Below are 23,354 nucleotides of genomic sequence, written 5' to 3'. Positions count from 1 at the left end.
AGTTCATTAACATGCTTCACACCCTCTACTCACAGCAGCAGTTGCACAGTGACCAATAACTGCATATACTGAATGTTTCCTCTTAGCGCTACCTTATACATAGCATGTTGAGAAAAATCCATTTAGTAGCATTAACATTCAAGACTGCGGAATCACAGAAAGTCCCCTATGGTGCTGGAGCATTTTGATTCCATCCCTAGTTGCTTGAAGACAGAGTTACCACATCTGAGTTTTGCTTTTAACAGGTGTGTTTCTAATCCTTTCAAGCATTGGTATTTCACTCTATGGAACTGACATTTGTAGCTCTATTTTCCAGCCCACTTCCTTTTTAAAATAGGCATTAATAATACTTAAATGCATTCCTGTCTCTCTCTTTCACTCCTCCATCACTTAGAGGGTGGATTTTACTTAATTTTCCTCTTTCTAAAAAATTTCCTGCCTTTCTATCCTCTGTAAAGTGTTATCAAAAAAAAAAAAAAAAAGTTTTCAATCAAGCACAAGGTAAGAATTTCAATGTGGTGTTTCAGATGCAGGCTCCTTTAAGGAGCAATTTTTCTGAAGCTGGATGCCAAAATGCAGGCAAGGGCATCCATTTGAGGTCTAGGAAAAATCTGAAATTACTTTAATTTTTCATTGAACATTTGTCAGATAGCTTTTATGGTTTCAAAGATTTTGGCTAGACACAAGAATTGTTTTTGTTGCAAGCTCAAAGTAACATATCCATCAGAAAGAAAATGAGGAGACAGACAAATTAGTCAATACCTTACATTGACTGAAAAGCATTAATGTTTTAGATGACACCAGGAAGGTCCAGAGATGTGGGGTCATTCTCTCACCAAAATTACATACTAGTTGTAGAGTGCTGAAACCAAGGGAAAGGAAAACAAACAAAACCCCCCAAAAYAGAAAACACCACACTTGAAACCCAAGGAGTTTGAAGAGGAAAGACGGGGAAAACTAATGCAGCAGATTAGTACTTTAAATCCAAAACATAGCACCATTCCAGCTTTTGGACTATTTAGTTCAACTTCATAATCTTCTGCTAGAGCTCCTACCTCTCTCCCCCCACCACCTATACTGGTGACAACTGTTGTAACAGCATTATGCATTATAGCTGCTGACTTCTAAAAGTGGTATCAAAGTCACAAGTGAAACAAAAGTTGAAGGTCGTTATGCCATCCCAAGGATAAGACCACTTTTATGACCGTTTTCAATAGAATTTTAAAAACATTCTTCCAAAAATCCATAGTTGCACTTTGTTATACTCACATTACCGATTTACGTCAAGTTGAAATTTTTTTCATTAAAAAAAGTCCATAGTTTTTCATCAGACTGTCCAGAATAGGTCAGATGTGTCCCAAACCAATTTTTCTCCCCAAATAGTATGTGAAATCAAGTTGTACTCTAAATGATACATTATGACTTATTTAGTCCAGACAGGATACAAACTGCCATTTCTTGACCACATTAAACCTCCTACAGACCTGACTGGAATTTCTAAAGCTAGTAAGAAGCCTCTGAAAATTAGAGAAACACTTTCTCTCCTCCCCTCCTCCCCCCAAAATCTCTATTCGTTCCCAAGGACTATTTCTATCCCTTTAGATCTCAGGGAAAACATCCATATAAAGGAACAGCTTCTCAGAATGCAGAATTTCTTCTCTAAAGCGTAGTTCAAGAATTATTTAAGTTTTTGATTACCACAGACAGCTCTCTAAATGTGCATTTCACACATAACTCCCTCCCGCCCCCCCAAATCTTATTCATTTCAAACGTGATGGGATATTCTCACATGGCTGTAAGCGCACATTGTAAGGCTTGGATTTTCTCCATCTGCCCCAAAAGGTTGGAATAGAAGGATCATTACAGAGAGCTTGGCCTGTTCAGTTCCATCCATGTTTCAGAAAATTGGCAAAGTTTCAGAAATGAAACCATACTCCGAGCTTACCAACATTTCACAGCTCCCCTCAGGAATACAGTAGCTTCTCCCTCACCCCTGATAACAATAAACTTCAGAGAGCCGTGAAGTCAGACAATTCTGTGTGACTCTTACTATATTATTAATATTGAGACCTCTATTTCCAAGAGGCCAAGAGGCACTAGCGGCCATCAGAATTCAGCATGGCACCGAGTATCTCAGTTAGAAACCGCAGAGACGCGAGGCAGGAGGCCCAAAGGGATTGCTACGCCAGTCTGAAGGCTTCCTTAGCTGAAGGAGGTTCAGTACAAAAATTAACACCCACGCTATCAGGTTGCTGTCACAGCAAGCTTTCCCCACATATTTTAGGGCAGCAAAAGATACAGTGGGAAAGTGGTTACAACATTTGCAATGGAAAAGCTACTGTATTTCCGCAGCAAAACAAAGTCTGTCCCAGGTGCTACATAATGAGAGGGCAGCTCACTGCAGAGTTACTATGTTAAACTGCACAATTGTCCATAGTAATTGGGCAAAAGGCTCGAGTCGCCCAGGTGACTTCACTCTCCTACACTAGCTGACGCTTCAGAGACAGCAGGGACACGAACAGCACTGCTCTGCTCCGCCTTTGCTTAGTCGTCTCAACTCTTCTACCTAAGCTTCCTCCTAAACAACACGAATTTTCAACATGTTTGAAACAGGACTGACGTATTGCAATGTCGTGCTTCTCCAGAAGGCGTACAGTCTTACCACCAGATGTAAAGCACTTCTTGTTTAGGTACAGAAATTACTAATACATTTGCCACTGAGCATTCAGATCTTGTTGAGATTCCTGCTAGACAGGCAGCAAGGCAGGATAAAACACAACCAGTGGCTCTAACACGTAATGGACGTAACACTTGCACAACAACATACATGTTCATTAAAATTCTTTCATCCTTTCCTTAGCTTCACATCTCCTTAAAAAGTTATTTGAACCCCAAAAGTTGATGACGTATGGCCAACATTAAGCATCTATTAAAATTTCAAATTTTAATAGATGTTTAATCTATTAAGATCAAAATTCTGTTACTAGACAGTTTTAAGTTTGTGTTATTAAATTTTCTTGTGAAGGTCAGAAGACTATTTGCTTTTAAATGAAAGTCACGATGAAGCAGCTAGTTGCTTTATGATTAACTAACTAGAGATTTTTGCATGGGGGGGGGGAAAATCACAGTAAGTATTGTGAAGCTTTTACTACAAGCCACAAGATTTGGCAACACTGAATGAGATGTTTTCCTGAAACCCAGCTCCCACTAAATCATTCACAAAAACGAAACAGTTAAGTGCATTAGACATTAATATTAATGAAATTAAAAAAAAAAAAAATCACATTATAAAGTGGCTCACCAGAATACGATAGGAAGCCAGCAATCTCTATCCTTGGGTGAAATATTTAAGGCACTTGAGGGTAGTCAGTTTTTAAAAACAGATAATAAAGACATAGCCACTTTAAAATTCTAATTTAAATAAAAAACACAACAAAATAAAATAACACTGCAAAAAATCCTCCGACTGTAAAGTTCAGTAAATAAACAAATAAACCCTTAAAATAAAAATAAAATATTCACTTGTTATAGTACACATAAAAATATGGCAGAAATAGAACATGTTACTGGTAGAGCATACACAACTTGTAACGGACCTCTTTCAAACATATCAATAAGTGTCCTTTCTTTCCAGGTTGCCAGATAGCCAAAAAAGCATGTTTGCTAGGGAAAAATAATCCAGTGCAGTTAAATATTGGATTCCAGTTTATAAACTAGAGCATCCCAGAGAGCAGCTGATTTTGTATTATTTTTGCTGGGGACATTTCTGGATAGCTTTCTTGCTCTTTCTCTGGAGCATTCAGCTTCATCTTCCCCTCCTCATACACACAGAATTTAACCTCTTTGTTTGAAGAAAGAGGTCACAGCATTCTCTTAATATCATCTTTGGTACAAAACAAAAGTAACTAACACAACGCATGGGCTGCTACTTCTGGTCACCCAGTTCTCTGGCACACCAAGCCTGTTCCTACAGGCCACACACAGCAACAAGCTTCTCTTTGATGGTACAGCTTCTCTCCTCCCAATCCCCAAAGTAACATCAAAATTAAATATAACATACAGCATTCTTTTTAAGCGCTAATTTAAAGTTTCACTCAGAATTCACAAACAAGCATTCTCACCCATTAGCTTATATATATTATGGTTTCTTACCACTTCCAGGGCAGATGGATATGACCAGCAGCCCTGGACACACTTTAGAATCGGTTCCCAGAGAAGAAATAGCTGCACAAGTCTGCAAGCCCACTCAGCAGTTTTTGAAGGGAGGAGAAGAAAAGACAAGTGGGAACTCAGTAAAAGGAGGCTTGTTTTTTTGCTAAATGTTTGTCCATTTGTCATTTTATGTTTTGCCTATTATATTAGAGGCTTCTTCAGTGGAAAGCAATTCCTTAAGTTAACTTATTTCAATGTTCTGGATTAAACAGATTCTGTCACTGGTGTGGCTGCTGCCTCACRGCTGAGGAAGTTAAAGGCTGAGCTCTGAGCATCCTCACCAGCCCCAAGGCTCTTAGGGTCTCTGAGACAGTCTGCCAAGATGTCCTGAGGGTCTCTCAAGAAGACCACTAAAACAGTGATGTTATCACTGGATCCATTTTCCTTTGCAGCAGCCACTAGTCTTTCCGCTGCCTTGAGACCCACTCCTTTGGTTTGCATTAAATGATCTAGGACCAAGTCTACAACCTCATATGGTTTGATAGCATCAAAGAATCCATCGCAGGCTAGGAGCAAGTAATCTTCAGAACCAGTCAGCTCAAATGAATCTCCATCTGCATCACCAGAGATGTAGGGTTTCTGATACAGGTCACCTGAAACAGAAATCAGAAAGGCTTTATTACTTCAAATGTAGGCAGTTACTTCCTTAACAACCAATTGCTTTTACTGCCCTCCAGAACAACCAGATCATATTCCAGAGATACCTGATGCAGGACAAAAGCAGTTAAAAGCTACAGGATAAGCTTGGAAAGTCTTTGTTTCTTTGAGAGCTCTTGGGAGCTACCAAAATCCAGTGGGTTTGTAAGGAGCTCATGCTTTCCTAGCTTTGCAGGGAAACTAATAAAATTCTTTCCAAGTTTCTTCTCCCTGAAATATATCTGTGAAGGAGATATTCAGGCCTTCATTTGCAAGTGTGCCTCTTATACAGCCTTCAAAATGCTATGAAAAGATTTTTCTTAGCTATCGCAATATACAGCATAATGCTGTAAGAATCTGCTCACATGCTTAGTTCGGTTTCATAAGGACTCCTCAAACACAGGTTACTATTGATCCAAAGTAGTATTATATGGATTTATACAAACTTATTTCTGTTCACACATTACAGTTCTTGCACAGGGTTTTTTCTCCTTTTGCCCCAATTGGTGAGTAGCAAAGAAAGCTCTTTCCATAAGAGAAATACTACAACTAACATGTCGTACTTYGCTGGATATGTGTAATTTGAAGGAGGATGCTACAATCTGATTTCTCATTTATGAGAAGCAATGGACTTAGAAGAATAAAACAATTAGGACTGTCACGGCTAGAATGTAAAAATAAAACAATATTCTATACTTATAGCAAAGGCAGTAAGATTATGTAAGCTATGTAAAAATAATACAGCTGTCAGCTAGCCTTATGGCAAAGACAGTAAGAGTGGCTTGCTACTTGGTCCATGCTGAGCAAAATGTCATTTACAGTAAATATACAATTTCAGGTTGTGTGTTTTAATCAAATTAAATCTGAACTGTACTATTTCTGATGGTTTAACTTACCAATTGCTCTGGAAACAGCCAAGGTACCATTAACCCTCCAACAGTCCATGTAGGTTACACAGCCACCCAGAGCCTCAATACGGGCTTTCTCATCCTAAAATACAGCAGAATACAGTTTTTATGTCAAAAGCCTACTCATGACTTACTGACCTTGTTACCCAGTTGAAGAGGAAAAAAGACAAACCCCCAAACCATGTGCAACTTTCACTCCTGTATGTATAGAACAAATACCACAACCACAAAAGCATATCAGAATCCAGTTCAGAAACGGGCACTTACTAAGACTACTGGGAGCAACTCACCTGCTTCGCAACTGTATCACAGCTTGTCCACAAAGAAAGCAGAATTCTTAACTCCCTGTATCACCATGTCCATTTCTGTACACATGAGCGCCTCTCCTCCCACTTCTTCCCATCCCATATAGCAATTGGGTAAATATTTATATATTTGGAATAAGAGACAGGATAGCTAAACTACATAACACTGAAATGTGGTATTTGCAATGATACTCTTTTAACTACTTTAGTTATTCATGCTGTTGGGACAAAGGGAAGCTATCTAAAATTGCTGGATCCCTACCACGTTCCATGTAATAAAATACCTAGCTTTTTAAAATATGTAAGAAATGCAAGATGCTTTAAGCTAGTTATGCTAATAGATTAAAATTAGCTTTTAGATGACATTATAGCACAATGTGAAAGACCTGAGTTACACTAACATTTTAAATAGATACTAATCTCATAAATTAGGAAGCCCATTTATAACAATGGCACTTAAAAATTCACAAATAAAATCCCATAAAAGTCTGCAAACTACTACTTGTTTTGAAAAGACAGTCCAAGCAGGAACTGAAGTCAGGCCTACCAGTACTATCAGTATTTTCAGGGGGGCATGAGATGGGAACCACCTTTTCAAAACATAGGAGTGGATGGAAAAAGAGGTTGCCATTCTCTGAATATAAACTAGACAAAATTATGTAAGGTGCAAAACACTTATGAAACCTTGATTCCAAAGACTTTCAAGAGATATTCTGACAGAACTTTTACTCTCACCTCTCTGTAGTGTAACAGTTGAGGAGTGCAAGACTGCTAATGGTTTCCCAGGCCTTAATTTACAGATAGACTTTAACAAACCAACCCTCTATCCCTCCCCCCCCAGAAAAGTCAGGCTTACTTCTCTTTCTGGTTTGTGAGGTTCCATTAAGGTCACAGCTTTTCCCTGCCGCACCAGCATTACCTGCGAGTCCCCAAGCCAGGCTATATGTAACTTGTTCCCTACAATCAAGGCAGATACACCTGTGGTACCGCTCCGCAGCCTCTGCGGAAGAAAACAGGTACGTTAGGTGAATATTCAACAAGCCCTTATAGGTGACACGGCAATATTATAAATTTAGGTTTAATCAAACCTAAATGCAGTACAGTAGACCTGCAAATCATAATTCAGGTACCTGAGAAAAATGTACAGGTGATTAGACAGATTTAAAATAAACTGTTTACATATTCCAGCATCTAGGTAGGTGATATTGCCTCAGTTATGTTCTTCCTTCTCTGCTATTAATTCCAAAACTGATCTAAGGAGACTAAGACCTTTACTGCTGAAAATACAAAGAGACAAACAGAAAGGGAAGAGGGTCTGAATTTCAGCAGTATGAACATGAACATAGGTCTCCTCAATCCCTTTCGCATTCTCACCTCTGCCATTAGTAAATACAATCATCTTGCTCCACGTTCATCCCCTTATCTTTGGGCATTTAAATGAAGATGAGTGCAAAGGAAGGAATTTAATTGTCCTCGATTCGCCATAAAGATTAGGAAGAGTCAGACCTAATGAAGACGCTGACCCCTCTTTTCTGCCTCACTGACAGAAACAAAGATATTACCAGTGAATACATCTGTATTCAGTTACTGCTATAACAAGAGCTCTTTTATACAAACACTGTAGTATAATAAATCATCCTTCCACTGCCAAGATCTGAAGAAAGAATGTTCATTTGAATTTTACCAACTTGAGTCAAAGCAGATCAATAAGCCTGATGAACTGAAGAGTCCAATTTAAATCATTTTATGATTAGATTTAAATTATTTTTACAATTTAAATTATGACATGATTATGAATATATTTTTTAAACTTCATCCCACTCCTGACAGTAACAGTGGGACAAGAAAAAGGAAGATAGTGACCACATTACTCCAAAAAGGAAAATCTCTTTTCCAGGTAAGAGACAGGACAAGAGAACATCTAGGTAAGGCCTAATTTAGGCAAAGAGGCACCAGAGTGTTCTCTCAAACAACTGAATTGTCAGGATCATTTAAACCACTTCACTCTTCATTTCAAACATTCATCTCATGCACTTGCAAGCATTTTGTTTTTCCTTCCCCTCAAAAAAAGAAATAATTTAATCAATGAAAGCTTTTTCATGCAAGATAATTTCATAAAGAAATCAGAGATTCAAAGGAACCTTACTGCCAAAATTTTCTAGATAATACCATTTTGCCCAACAGTTCTCACTACTTCTTCAAATATAATGGAATTCATCTCTACCCACTCACCTCTCTTTTGGCTTTGAAAAGAAACATTTCATCTGTCTTCTGAAAAGAGCATTTCAAGGCCTCAGCTGGATTCTTAACAACCTCTTCGTGGAGCCCAACATTTACATGTAAATGGGTTGCTGAATAATTGGCAGCATCCACTCCACCATGGCCATCAAATACAGCAAAGTAAGCTCTATCAATGTCATCCTTTTGTAGGGAGGGAGAGAGAGGAAGACACGCAAGCATTCAAAAATAAAGTAGTTCCTAGACTGGTAGCAAAGATTTCTCTGTTCTGGTGTTTTTTCCCCTAAGACATTGCATAGGTTAGGGCAATTAAAATCAGTTTACTCATGTGCAAAAGGAATAGAATGGGTAATTTGCAGGGGAATTACTTGTCTTTGTTGTTTGCTATTGGCCATTTAATATCTTTGAAAGTAAACTGAAATTGAAGTGGCAGATAACTCATTATCTAGTATCTTCATTAATTGGTACTTGTCCTTGTTTAACTGCTGTTTTCCGCTTTTTTCATCCATTACTTCAGTCACAAGAACATCAAAACTACAACAGCATAGCATTAGGTGAACTTCCTGTCTCCCTACATCACTTCTGACATGAAGACCAATGTCCCAAGATTCCTCTTTATCAGGGCAGTAGTTACTGAGTCAGTTTGCTAGGAGCTAAGTCCTTGCTCCAGCAGAGACGCGATAAACACTTCTGGCAACAAATTCCTAGCATTTCACAGTTCCTCCATCACCAAATCGCTGTGTTCATATGAACGTTGAAAAGCTAACAAACTGACCTCCCCAGTTTTGTCCAGACTTACTGATAAACCAAACAGCTGATTGAACTCTGGGAGCAAAACATGGCGGTCCTCCATTTTCCGTCGAGTGTTACGGATGGCATGGATGGAAACAAGCAGGAAACGTTTCAGTGGTCTCAGTGGTGGCAACTGCTTCTTCCATTCAAAGCAGACATCCCAAAGCTTGTTAAAGAAGCAGCGCTGCAAAGAGTCTCCATCCAGCACTGACAGCACAAAGACAAACAATAACTTGTGTGCACCAAGTTTTTCTCCCTTACACCATAATTTGTCCTTTCTTCAAGTTTCTTTCCTTAAAGCTACGCACACACACTCAGCGTTCTGCCTCTACAGGCCCAGCAAGAATTACAGTCGGTTGAGAATAATGCAGAGAAGAAGTGGCATTAATGCACAACAGTATAATATTAAGGATAAGAAGAGCTTCTTGTTACCAGTTCTCTTTCAAAATAGAGGCGTATCAAATGGCTGATATTTTTATGCCAATAGATTACATACAATCACATCAAGGTCCAAAAATCAGTCTGGCAAATTTAATGCAAAATTTATTATTATACAAGTAAAATGCACAAGATATAGTGGGGGGAGTGCACCCCAAAAATACAGAAATAATCAAGTATAGGTAGAAATACCTTCACACTGGCTAAGAGTTGCTGTTGTCTTGGACAGAAGGGTTAAAAAGTATTAGCCTGGCTTAGGGTTAGGTTATGTCTTACTGAACCACTTCCACTGAAGCAACAAGGAAGTATGAGAATATGTTTTATTGAGGTTGACAGCTCAACTCATAGTTGAGCTGAACTGAAGATTAGTATTTTAAGCTGTTGTCTTTATCTTTTTAAACACACAGGATTGTAAAAGCTAGATGGACAGAAGAACATCTCTSCCACTTTCCTGCTTCGTCATTACAGAGCAGAACTGTAAACACCCATTGAGTATGGCGTGAAAAGCTCCAGCCAGACACTCAAATCCTTTTCTGGATAGCTTCCAAAGATCAATTAATCCAAACTTATTGTTCATCAGACTGAATGTGGTGGTGTTTGGGATTGTGTCTAGCTTTGCAATGCAGTGTCTCTCAGAATAGGTGATAATTTAAAATTTTGTTATTTGAGTAAGAACTGTGCCCCAAAGCTAAATCAACTAACTTCAGAAAGCATTGAAAAGATCATCTATACAGCAAAAAAGATTTGCTAGCCACTAAAGCATTTCCTAAAAAACTGCAGTGGCATGAACTATTTTCTGTTCTGTCTCTCTGTGAACTAACTCTATTCTCTATACTACCTTTATTTTATCCTGACTCCTGCTAACACTGCTAGCATTGTTTTTTTCAGAATTCCCTTTATAACTCCAGGTTCTCAAGCATTTCTCTGTCTCAACAACACTTGATGGCCAGCTTCAAATACATCTTTGGGCCTGGAGAATGAAGAAAGCTTAAATTTAAACACAAAGCGTTGATAAGCAGTCACTATTTACTATCCAAAATCACTTTTTGGCTTGCTTAATATTACAGATGTGAATAGGCGAGATATAACTTCAAAAAATTAAGACATCAGATATGCAAATATTATTAAATAGGACAGGATCTTAGACAGCCTTGTCTACATCCATTGGTCAAGACAGTTATGAATTTGTAAACTAATGCTGACCAGGAAGACTCAGACACACATCACTGTTTAATCACTAAGCTGGTGAAATTTGACATGGAGTTTAGTGCCTTCATACCAGAAATTCTTCTGCAGTACACTATATCAAACAGTGGTATTCATATAGGCACACATACCTACCTCGCTCGTATAATCACTTCTCTTCCATTCCAAGAATGCTTTTCTCCAGAGAGTTATTATAACAATGCAGGAAGAGAGAGTCCATACTGTGCTGTTGCACAAGGAACATCATTCTTTCTATTTGTACAGTTAAAGCAATGTAATAAGCAATTATAAGACAGGGAAAACAAGTATAATAGGTGTATGAACACAGTCCAAATGTGCAGAGAAATGAATGTAYTTAAAGTAGATATTCTTTGCTGAGACTAGGCAATGCAAGCATCTGAAGCAGTTTTTTGTTGGTTTTTTTTTTTAACTGAAGTAAGCAGTTTTTTATAGTGTTCAATATGGGGAGGGTAAATAGCTATTTGATATAAAGGACGATGGTCACACAAGAACAAATGTATATAAAATGGAAGGAATATGTAAGATGGAAATTAAAGAAAGTTTCAATTATCAAAACAGGAAAGGTTCTGGAACAATCGTCAACAAGGAGTAGTGAGAGAGAAGGGAACCTGAACTAGTTCAAGAGGAAACTCAGTAAAGATTTTGCAACTTTGCCTACAGTATATTAAAAGTAGACTGCATCAGTCTCTAGGTCCCTTCCAATCCCTTTACACTAAAACAGCAGCACAAATTATTGTGCAAGTTTCACCATACAGGGCTCCAGAAGACATTAGAGGCTTGTGACAAAAAAACCCAAACCAAAACAACAACAAAAAACCCACAGTCTCTGTCCTATGAAGTTCTTCATTACTTACTGCTTCTAAACATTAAGATTTCTCAGTCTTTCAGACATTTGCTAACTGAGGGTCTACCTGCCTAAGACTTTCATAAGACCTAGAAACAGAAATGATAATCCTAGGCTCACAAGGTGTGAACTGCTATATATTTGCAGTACTGCTGCACTTCATCTCAAAGATGATTATATGGGAGTCATTGAAGAGACCCAGAGGAGCGATTGACAGATGCCTTGATGATCACGTTTCCAACTACTCTGAAATATTTGCACTAAGAACCTAGGCAATTATCATATGTAGCTTACAATATGCTCTTCCTTATTTTCCTAAAATTTCAGTGACAGCAAAAAAAGATACACCACTGAAGCACAAAGCCACAATGCAGTAGGATGTAGTTCTTTCTCTCTAATGCAAGGGGAAAAAGTAAGGGAGACTGTTTTAAATCACTGTTGACAATGGAAAAATCTTACTGTGTCTCATGGTCAGTACTGTAACCATGAAATAGAGCCTCCACTTATGGAAGATCAGTATCTATATCTCCTTCAGTTTCCTCAGGCAAACCCATGCTCTAGCACTGCTGCCTGTATCTCTTATTTGCTGTCCATTAGCAATGATCTAGCCTAAAGCTCCTCTTTTGCCAGCTTCTTCTCATCCCAGGCAGTATATATTGCTGCAAGGTAGCTTAGTTGCACTGAAGTCAGCGTGACTGCTCACAGAACAACGTGTACAACAGAATGCAGAAACTAGGCTGAGGAGATTAAAACCAAACTGAGTAGAAAAGCCATCCACAAGGGTCTCTGAAGGCTTGTGGAACACGCTTGCGAGCTAGTTTTAGGAGGAACTGCTGGCAGCCCTTGAGGGGCGACCCCAGCTGCTGAGCGGAGCTCCCGGGCAGGGCTGCAGCTCCGCGAGAGCGGCGGCAGAGGGCGCAAGGCCCTCACCTCCCCGCGGGCCCGCGCGCAGCGCCGCGCAGCGCAGCGCCGCGCCGCCGAACGGAGCGGAGCCTGCCGCGGCCCCGGCCCAGGGCTCCCTCTCTCGTTGGCAATACTTCTATTATTTCCTGCATTTCGCTTCTCACGTTCTCTCAAAGTCTACCACAAAATCTTTTTTGTATGCTCTGGAGGAGGAAAGCCAGTGCTTGTTATTTAGACCCCCGCCAAGTTGATATGAAGCCAACTCTTTCCATACAAAGTGCTCAAAGTGTGATAAGTCTCTCCAAAGATATTAAGACTACAAACATTAAGGTAAGAGAGTAAATATCCAGGGTGCAGCAAGATTTGATTAAGTGCGTTCCGCCTTGCCCTGTTTCAGGCTTGTAGGTAAATACTGGAACAGGCTTCCGGAAAGCGAAGCATCCTGGCCGGTACCAGAGCTCTGCTTGGGGACGAACAGGCCTTTCCCCTGAGGCACGGAGAACTACCTTTGAAGTCGTCCTAGGAGGATGGAAGGGTGACTATTTCCCCTTAAAGGGCAGACTAGTTTGCTTAAGACATTTCTCTCTTCCATTTTTATCTTCAAATTCTGGCTGCTTCTTGCTCTGTTTAAAATCTTGGCATAGGGAGTGAAGGTTTGGTGAAGTCTAATGTTAAATACTTTAGCATGTAAATGCAATAGGACCATCTGTTACACAAAGCTCAAACCCGGTATGCAATCACTAAGGCCTGTTTTCTCCCTGATTCAGGCAGATAGGAAAAAATGCAGAGATCAGGCAGAAAATATATGCTTCAAGTTCTTCACCCGTCATCATCCTATCTTTTTTGGAGGGAGCGGGGGGGAAGGACTCAATAAAGACAGATGCTGTTGAGAAGCTTGTCAAAAGAAAGATCTGGAGTTTCAAGTTCTGGATTGGCCCCAGGTCCCAAAATCTGATTCCCAAGAACAGCCAAAAGCAAGATGAATTATGTAGGTGAATTTAAGGTTTTCATGTGGCTGCACAATAGCCATTCTGGTGAAGCCAGCACTATAGTATAGGAGTAATTGCCTAAGGTCAGTCCACCAAAGAGAAGGCATTTCAAGAAATAGAAGAGGTTATCAACTTAAGATAGGAACCGAATCAGTTCAACTTAAGTGAATTCCTCCAATGAAGACTAGTTCTTAAGTAGTTCAGTTCAAGAAGTGGACATACTCAGTCATTAATCACTTTTGGGAAAAGAAACTCTCTTCCCTTTCCAGAAAGCCCACTCATAATCAGTCCAGGGCTCTTGACACCATGCTTGCATCTTGCCCACAAAACTAGCATAGCTACCTTTCATCCCACAGGTACACAGTAGGAGCAAATAAAGTTCTGTTCACTATTGCTTGCCAGACATGCTAACCAAATATTCTGGGAAAATTTTCAAAACACTGAAGTCTTCCAACAGACAGCCTCTGGGAAAACCACAAAAGGAAAAAATATACTTACAGGTGAACCTTTCCTCATCTCCTTCTTCCTCCATTTCCCCACTTTGCTTCTTAAATTCAGTAAAGTCTGTTTGGAGAACTTCATCAACTGCAGCATGGATCAACGATGCTGCAAGAAGTGGTGAGACACCTCTGATGGTAAGAAAAGGAAGGGAAAGCAAAATAGACTGCATTAGTTTAAATTGAGCTACAGCCTCAATGTTTATGATTGGTGACTTTAGCTCAGATTTAGAAATCATTACAATCAGTAATTGTAACTTTATTAGTAAACTAGTGAAAGAAACCATATGTTCAATATTTATTCATACAAGTCTTTAGTAAGATCTTTGGTTAGACAAGTGCTTTCTCAAGAATGGGAGGAGGAGGAAGTGTATGAATCATGTTTTCAAACTATTCCCTCACACTTCAGTCACAGACGGTACCTCATTCTCTTGTGCTTTCTGATGGGGACTGCTACCTTCAATTAACAAGTATCTGAATGCAAACATTTTGTTTTTACTCACTACACACTACTATTCGCTTGCAGTTAATTGTCTCACCATAGACAGTGTCAGAATCTCTGCATTGTGGTACATGCAAACCACAGAAAAAGTTACTGAGGACTCCAATTCCCTTCCCTCTACCAAAAAGTTATGCTCAGTACTAACCTACAAACCTTTAATATTCAGTTTCTCCTGACTGAAAGTTCCCCAAAGTAATCACCTAGGAGGAAGGTGCAAAGAGGTGCCACTGGAGAATAAGCTAAGAAAAGACTCCGAGGCTTGAGATTCAACTAAAACTTAAGTGTCTAGAAAACAATAATGCTACATGATCTACCCACCCTTACGCAAGCTGTGTGCTGTATAGGAAAAACACTTGCAACAGTGCTTTTGAATCTACAAACAAATAAGCCTTTTGAGTCTACAAACAAATAAGCAACTTTTAATTGGAGCTACTAGAAAATAATTCTTTTATATTCACTATATTCTCATGGTAGGCACTAACAATTATGGTACATAGCACACATGCCAGACATTTTCTATGAGCACAATGAAGAATAAGCATGGATATCCATTAAAAGGATTGTGTCCATTGTTCACAGAGTGTTTGGTATCCACAAAATATCAAGTAATACAACCAAAGCAAAAAAMCCCAAAACATTAAGGTACCCGCAGCAAGTCAAGGGCAAGCACTGATTTTGCCAGGAAATATTTTGGAAGCCCTACACAAAACTGTTTGGCTACAGAACAAGAAATGGTGGAAGCAACTGGTCCGCGAAGGAATTGAACAGAGATAACTTGGTTTTGTGTGTGTGGAGGAGTGGGGAAGGGAAGACTGTAGGTTTTTAGAACATTTACAGCTCCTAGTGACAAATAGCTCAAATGCATTTTAACACTGCATTTCTGAAAGGGAGGCCTTGTCATCTCTTCACAGCCATGTATGAGTACCTCCTCTGGCAGCAAATAGAAACCATTGTGTTAGCCACAGGCTGCTAACAGAAGCTTGTTTTATGCTATGCATTCTGTAGCAGTGATGGCCTGATTTAATGAGTCATTTCAGTACTTCCAATACACAGCAACGTGTTTGCAACCCTTTCAGTGCTAACTGCAGTCATTTCAAATCATGGGAAAACAGAAATTGGCTTGATTTTATTTTACTTTGTAAAGGGCTATTAACATTCAGAGGAGTCTGTTGCTTTTCCTACCCAAGTCAAAAGTAACAATGCTCGCGTATTAGAAACGGTTCAGCATAATCACAATGACACCAACAGACAACCTCTTGGAAGACCAAGCAAGCAATACGTCTGAAACAGATATGGTAAGCCAGAAAATTGTACTTCCTTTTTTCCTTTCTATAGGAGGAAAATAAAGGAACAGGAAAATAAAAGGCACACAAAAAAAGGTCAGATGTGTAGCTGATACCACTGAAAGTTAGAAGCTTTAGTTAAAGCATGGTTCAGCTCCAAGTACAGACACAAATATACTAAGAGAAATAATTATAGATTTAAATGGACAGTAAGAGCCACAGCTTCAGACATCTTCAGAATTTCTTTGCTACACTGGAGAAAATTCTGAAATCTAGCCTAGGTTTTCCAGCTCAGCATTAGAATAGGGCTCAATGCTTTAGTTTTAAACTTTGTAGGCTTCTGCTTTCCAAAACCCTGACTCACTGAACTGGGTCACTAAAAAGAACCTTAAACAAAAGCCAAAAAGAAAATGCCATAATTCACAAGTCCCTTTTAAACCTCTAATTATAGGAAGCCTGTAACAAGGAAAAGGGTTACGAGTTAGTAAGTCACATCCTTCATGTTTTTCCAGTTGCCACTCAGTTCCTAAAAAGGAAACTCAGAGATTCCTCAGTACTGATAGGCCTCATGCAGCTTTGCTTCCTATGCATTTCCTTCCTGCCCCCCCCCATTCTGTTTTGCAAATCTAAAAGAAAACGGATGCTTATTGGGATTGTATTCTGTTACCCAGTCAGCAACAACAACATTGTGCTGTTATTTCTGACTGGCTGACAGAAGATAAAATAAAAGCCTAAAAAAAAAAAAAAAATACATATTATATATATAAAACCCTAACCATTTAGTTCAACCTCAGTTCCGAGCAGGACATATTTCCATATTCCTTTATAAGCTCTTCAGGCTGGTACTGCCATCTAGGTAAGCCTGCTTTTTACACAAGCTCAGGGAAATTGAGCTCCATGACAATGGCACCTTCCATTCAGTTCAGATGTTTACTGGTTCTAATTTCACCCTCTAAAGCAGAGGCTCTACAAGTTAACAAAATATATAGCTACAGAAGAGTGAGAACCTCTTACACATAGCTACGAGGTCTCACTCCGCTAGAGAGTATCTGGAAGCAGACACAGTACCTATGGCAACCAGTGCAAAAGCAGAAGCCCACTGCAGTTACCATAACAGACTTCAAACCTTTTCTGTAAACAGAGAAGAATGAAGGAAAGATTTTTACAACAAGTGACAAAGAAGCCCTAAACACCCTGCTGACCGCCTGAAGCAAGCATAATTTAATTTTCATGAATCAGAAGAAACACTGTAGCTGTTTTCTAAGTGGGAAAATGAGGGTGCTGGGAAGAAGGGGGCAGCTGCTGGGGTGTGTTATGTGCAAGGAAGTTACCTTCTCTCCAGAGAGTCTTGGAAGAAACATGTGTCAGCCCCATTTCTATGACACATGCATCACTAATTGCCTAGCCTCAGCCCACACAGGCTAGTAGTAAACAGGCTCAGAATTTCTTTGCTACAGGCTATTTCTTTGCTAGCAAAAAGGGTGTGCTTTGACCACAGTAAATAATAAGGAAACATGTTATAACAGTGGAGATGAGGCACTGTAGCTCCACCACCAGCTAAAATCAGATCACCAGTGGCTGGGGCATGGAGTTCATATCCTCCAGCTACTTCAGGGTAAAATACATGCCTCATTCTAAAATCTTGAGCACAGATACGAGTGGCAAGTTGAAGAGTGAAGCAACACTTCAGTTAATAAAGAACACATTTAAATGTATACACCATCTTCCCTGAAGGATTCCACTGCACACATATGGCACTGTTAAAAGGAACTACGTGAAGGCTTGCAGAGCTTTTGTTGATATGTGTACCTGTGGGCCAAAAGAGTTGCATACAGAAGTAGAAAGCAACTGATATTTTGCATAGTCTAGGTTTGCCGTGAGTTAGAGAACAGAACTTATTTCTCTTCTTGTTCACTTTGTTTCTCTTCTGCAATACAATTTAGTTCTCTATTTTATTTCACTTTAAAAGAGCAGCTGTCATGCCATCAAATCCACAGCATATTCATATATATCATATCAATCATAAGACTGTCACCGACCCCTTACATATCATTCAGAAGAAAACACAGAATACACCTAAGTTTCTTCAGGAAAACAGGAAACCTAATAAGATCACTTCTTATTTGGTCTTATAGGTCACCAAATAACCTCAGACACTGTTGCAACACTCACTGCAAATGAAGACACAAGTTTGAAGACGCCCCCCAATTTAAGAGAGTATATTCAGGAGCCTCCAGCACACAGCTACAAGGGCGAGGAGAAGCACCTAGAGCACTGGAGGTCAGGCCATTACACCTCACCCAGTCACTGCCTCAACTATGACTTACGCATTTCTCAAAGGTTTGAAAACACACGACAGGCTTTCTGTTGTGCTCTATGCCCACAGCTTACAGCAGCTTTGAGAAAGCGGAGTACTGCAACAGATGGCAGACTCCATCAGCTGCTCTTCAGCACTGCAAACAGCGAGAAAGAAGCAAGCTCTGTGTAACCTGGTAGAGAGTGGTACAAATTCTCACCAGGACATACCAAACATCCAATGTTTATACAAAGCTTTCTGAATTTTATTTACTTTTCCAGAAGGAAGATAATTCACATTTCCCCCCGCAATCTTCCACAGTAATGTCAGGAAATCTCTGTTTGTATAAAAACAAGCACAAGAGATTGCTAACATTATCTGTTAAGTCCGATGATCACTTGCCACCTTTCAAAGGAAAAAAAAAAAGTTACATAATGTTCTTCCTACAAATTAATTATCAAAGTCATGGCAACAAAGCAACAGTAAGCATGGTATTACAAGCCAGAGCGCCACTATGCCTTTCTTTTTTTCCTTTTGGTTTAGCATATAGGATAACATATATATTATTTAGGAAAGACAAATGCATCAGGGTATAAGAGATGCTGTATCTGCTAGCAAAAGCTTCTAGCATAAGTCAGCTGCAGCAGGAGAGGAGAGAAGATGCATTTTCGCTCTCATTTGCTACACAGCCTCTGTAATACCAGATGAGCACGTACAGTGCAGCTTTGCCAGTAACGCCAAAGTTCTGTCGCTGTGGACTCRGTGCGCGTTCATAGTACACACAGTAGCTATATCAGCAAAGTGTTTTTAATGCAGATCTGCAAATGCTAGCAGTTCTCTAATAAGTGAAAGATCCACTCAGGCTGCCGGAATAATACTAGGTCACAAGTTTCCTAGTAAACAAAAGCTGCCTGTATTCAGTATTTTCTCCCTGATCCCCTAGTTTTGTTCCCCTCCCCCCTTTTTATTCTTATAATCAACTACAGAATGTTTCCACTAAAGTGGCTCTAAGCATTATTATTTATTACAGCAGCACACAGAACTTCCTCGGTGATGGTGACCAGAGCTCCATAGCGCTCAGAAAAGTACAAATATACATTCATCAAGGAGAGACCCTCTGAAATCCCAGAGCAGATAGAAAGTGGTTTCTTGAATTAACAACATCAGACCTTTCAGCTGATGAACACTGATGGAGTTAAAACAAAAGCTAACAAATATAAGAAACAATGTCACATACAGAATTTCAATTTTCTAAACTTCCATCTTTACATGAAGTGTTTTTTACAGATGATCTGAAACTATCAGAAGCAGCACCTTCAAAATCCAGTCCTCACCATCTGTTTAGGCCCTCCAGTTGTTATCTAACAGTTTTACAACAAATGTATAATAGAGTCACCTGCTACTTCCATTTCATTCTTGGCAGAAAGAAAAAACACACGGTACAGCAGGAAAGGCTTAATTCCACAAAAGTCACTTTTCACTTAAAAACTAAGCCTGTTTTTTCAAAACTGAGTATTTGTTACCTTGATCATTAATATTGTAAACTTGTTCACAGCAAATAGAAGTACTGGTGCTATCATTGCATTGATATGCTTAATGGTACAAATCAGGAGTGAGGAGGTCAGTTTTAGGGGTTTTATTGAAAGCAAAAGTCACACTAGATAAGGTATTAGTATTTTTCAGAAAGAAAGTCACTAAAGGGAGTTTTAAAAAGAGACTGGGTAAACCAGAGGCAAGACTATTTTGTTTTTTTGCCCTCCATGCTAACACCAGATAAAAGCATAAAAACATCAGGATTGCAGAATCAACCACTATAAAGGAGGGAAATGCTGAAAATAAAGGTGCCTGGGCAACACTTTGGGTTGACAAAGACACAAAACAGGATGCTGAAGCAACTAAAGGATGAAACATTTGGGAGGGGTCAGAACAGGAAGCCTGAGTCTCACAACTGTTTTTGTAGTAAAGTCTCTTCAAACAGGAAGCCTGCTGGAATTTCACATTGTTCTTTCGCTATGTCACAGGATGGACATACAAGTTTCAGCTCCTATCAAGGGAAAGAAGAAATTTCTGTATCGGGAGTCCGATTCCATCTCATGTTCCGTTTCAGTACAAGTTAGTAAAATTCTGGTTAATTTCTAAAGCTTTGGAAGTAACTCAGGGATTCTTCATGAACATTCATCCATTTCTGCCGATTGTCATAGCACGTAGCTCTTACCCAGAAGTGCATGTTAATTAAAATTCGGCAAAACAAGATTACTTAAGCCTGCCTCAATTCTGCAGAGAAATAATTTGATTTAGCTTAGTAGAGACAACCAAGGGGTTTAAGCTTGAGATATCCAACTGACTCCTTGTAAGCGACCAACCAATTGCCTCTGAGAAGCAACAGTGTTCAAAAACTCTTCACGGGACCTAACAAATCCCATTCCTTTCCCTGTTCCCTTCTCAACAGCGGTCCTCCTGGTGGTGGAGAAGGAATGTTTCTCTTTGCAAAGACRCAAGGGTTTATGCCTCCAAGCAACTGAAAAGACAAGCTAAACATCACCATACTCTGTTTCACCAAACCAAGGTATTAGCTTGGGCCTCTCAAAGCATGACCCATGCATCTATGCAGGTGTGAATGAAATATCTGACCATTAAGAAGTAAGCAGAACTGCAGATCTGTGTGCACAACTCAATTCCCAATAACGTTTTGATCTACAGACAAACCCTTCAATGTTACTAATCATCATGTAAAATGCATACTGTGATGCTTGAGCGTTGCAGAATTCTCAAATTTAAGAAATGTAGAACAAGTACCAATGCAAAGTGCCAGCAAGGTACATTGAACAACACCTTCATAGTGTTAGAACTGCTTATACTGACACTATATTTGAATGTGTGTATTTTCAACTGAGCTGTCATCTGTATGTTAGACATCACCATGGTAGCCCACAACAGGGGATCACTGGATCTAAGCTCCAGTGACTTTTCTTGAACTTGCTTCTCACAGTGGCATTGTTTTTGCCTCTTTAACAACTTTTACACAAACATTTACATGTCTTAGTTTATTTAAAAAAAAGAGGGGAGAGAAAACACTTATCTCTTAAAACCTTCAGAACCCTTCTTTTCCTTTTCTCATCTATTTTTTGTAGAGGATTTGAGGGATTCAGATCAATTGAAAAGTTTATTTATCCTTTAAAAGTACTGACAGTAGTTTTAAAACTTCTGAGAGTTTAGTTTCGGTCCTTAATTATGTGGATTATGAGAAGAGGGGCTGCACTTTCAAAATTCTTGTTTCCCATTCCTGGCCTTGGGCTCTACCAGTCTTTTCCTCTGCATGCAAGAACCTAGGCTACTCGTTGTGACATTGCAGCCTTTTTGTGATTGCAAAACGACCTTTCTCTTCATCATGGGAGTCCAAAACTGAGTTGTGGGTCTGTTGGGATTCCTACATTTGACACTTGAGGTACACTGTACTATGCCCAAGCACAGAGCTTGCCACAGGGTTGTTTTGAGACACTAGAAAAAGGTTTTGCCAGCTTGGGACTTAAGCAGCCCCACAAAGCAGGCTGTCTAATCAGAAATGGCTGCAGGGCAGGTATGTGAAAAATGCAGCTTCTGACAGGGCAGGCTCCTTTTTGTGTAAACACCTGAAGTGACAGGTGAGATAAAAGGATTGCAAAAGCAGCATTCTTTTTCTGCTTTCACGTGTTAATATGCCCACTAGAGAACAGAATGTTAGCAGATAAATAACTCAGAAATGCTATTTTAAAAAATCACCACATCTTGAAGAATCTATCCTGTATCTGTAGAGCTCCCTACCTTCCTCTCTAAACTAATTTTAGAAAACAGTAGCCTGGCCCACGTGGCAGATGGACTGCCATATGATAAGTATTTGTTCAAGACTTGTGTCACTTTGTTCCCTAAGCACTCATCCAGAACCATTCTAACTCCAAACAGTTTAAAAATTCAGTACACACAATGAATTTGCAGTCTAATTTGGAATGCATTGGCAATGGTTTGTTCAAGAGCAATTCAGTCACAGAGCACAAATAAGTAATGCAATGATCACCTGGGTCTCTTTCAACTGCAACCTAAAATTCTAAATATTTTTACGTGCATTTCTCATTTTTAGGTTTAGACACACCATTTAACCCAGTGGTGTTATTTCCAGGAATATCTATGTAGTTATAAAGCACAGAAGTCATTTGACATTTTTAGGCAATTTAAGTACCTAAAAAAAAACAAATAAACAACCCCACTTACATGCTTTCAAAAAAAAAAAAAAAAAAACCCAACCCTCAATGTTCATAAACCCACGAGATTGTAGAGAGAGATACAAGAGAGTCAAATCTTGTTTTCTATCTCTTCATCAAATTCCTCTAGCAAGCAGGTATTCAGCACACCTAAACAAAACCAGTCTTCCTTATCTGCCTGTCTTCACTAGATTACCCCCAGTAACACAGCACAAAGTTAGCTGTTCATTTAGAATTTTTTTAGAAGATCCACAACACCTTTTCTAAACTTTCGCAGCAATGAATACCTCTATGAAGTGGACTAGCTGGAATTTCATAAAGCCTCAAGCACACAGGCCTGGCTACTGAAGGGCATCAGGGAGCAGACACAGAGAGCCAAGTGCATCAGAAGACGAGGGGTTACAGCAGCAAGACCACTTGTTTTTGGTGAAGCACTAACTTGCCAAAACAAGCAAGTCACATCCAAGTTATTACTAAATTATAAAGCAGTGTTAAAGAGGAAGCCTAAAACTAAGGATGACGGTTAAGAGCTGTCTCTCCTGAGATTAAGGGATCACAGACACGTTACTGAAACAAGCACTCTCTTTTCCAGTAATATTGTGACTATGCTCTTGGAAGTTTTGAGGAAACATCAGCTTGAGAAACGCATCCAAGTACATCCCACTCAAAAGGACAGCTCAAGAGGAGTGGGAAGAGTGACAAAGGAGCCAAATACCCTTCTGGCTGGCTTGGTTCTGGCATTTGACAGCCCTACAAGGCAGGCTGCATGTCAGAGTAACTCCTTYCCTCCCTCCACATCTTTCAAGTACACACAGGTGCCCTTAGGGACTTTAATTCAAACTAATAGCACTTTACCACGAGAATCATCCTATCATGCTAATTGCAGGATTGTAATTTAATCTTGCATGCACCAAGAGTGGGAGAGAAATATTTTTAAGAGCAAACAAACATTACTATAAAGCCACAGACTTTGGCAGGAGGCCTGCAAGAGAAGCACACTATTAGAAGCCTTATTTTCAGGAGAACATTCACCAAAACAATTCTTTTTT

At 39.5% G+C, this 23,354-nt stretch overlaps 1 protein-coding gene across 1 annotated transcript; it reads right to left on the bottom strand.

The window, feature by feature from the left end:
* Window positions 1-1,754: 1,754 nt before the first annotated feature.
* Window positions 1,755-20,297, bottom strand: PPM1F (protein phosphatase, Mg2+/Mn2+ dependent 1F). Its single transcript, XM_026091869.1, has 8 exons — window positions 20,286-20,297; window positions 20,017-20,114; window positions 13,991-14,121; window positions 9,099-9,298; window positions 8,294-8,482; window positions 6,918-7,061; window positions 5,745-5,838; window positions 1,755-4,805 (listed from the first exon to the last, which is right to left on the bottom strand). The coding sequence occupies exons 1-8, from the start codon at window positions 20,295-20,297 to the stop codon at window positions 4,417-4,419; spliced, it is 1,257 nt and encodes a 418-aa protein (XP_025947654.1). The 3' UTR covers window positions 1,755-4,416.
* Window positions 20,298-23,354: the final 3,057 nt, after the last annotated feature.

The sequence above is a fragment of the Apteryx rowi genome, unplaced genomic scaffold (assembly GCF_003343035.1).
Source record: "Apteryx rowi isolate R43461 unplaced genomic scaffold, aptRow1 scaffold_93, whole genome shotgun sequence".
In the NCBI taxonomy this organism is placed as follows: domain Eukaryota; kingdom Metazoa; phylum Chordata; class Aves; order Apterygiformes; family Apterygidae; genus Apteryx; species Apteryx rowi.
The sequence above is the reverse complement of the archived record's forward strand: the minus strand, read 5'-3'. Positions and strand labels throughout refer to the sequence as shown.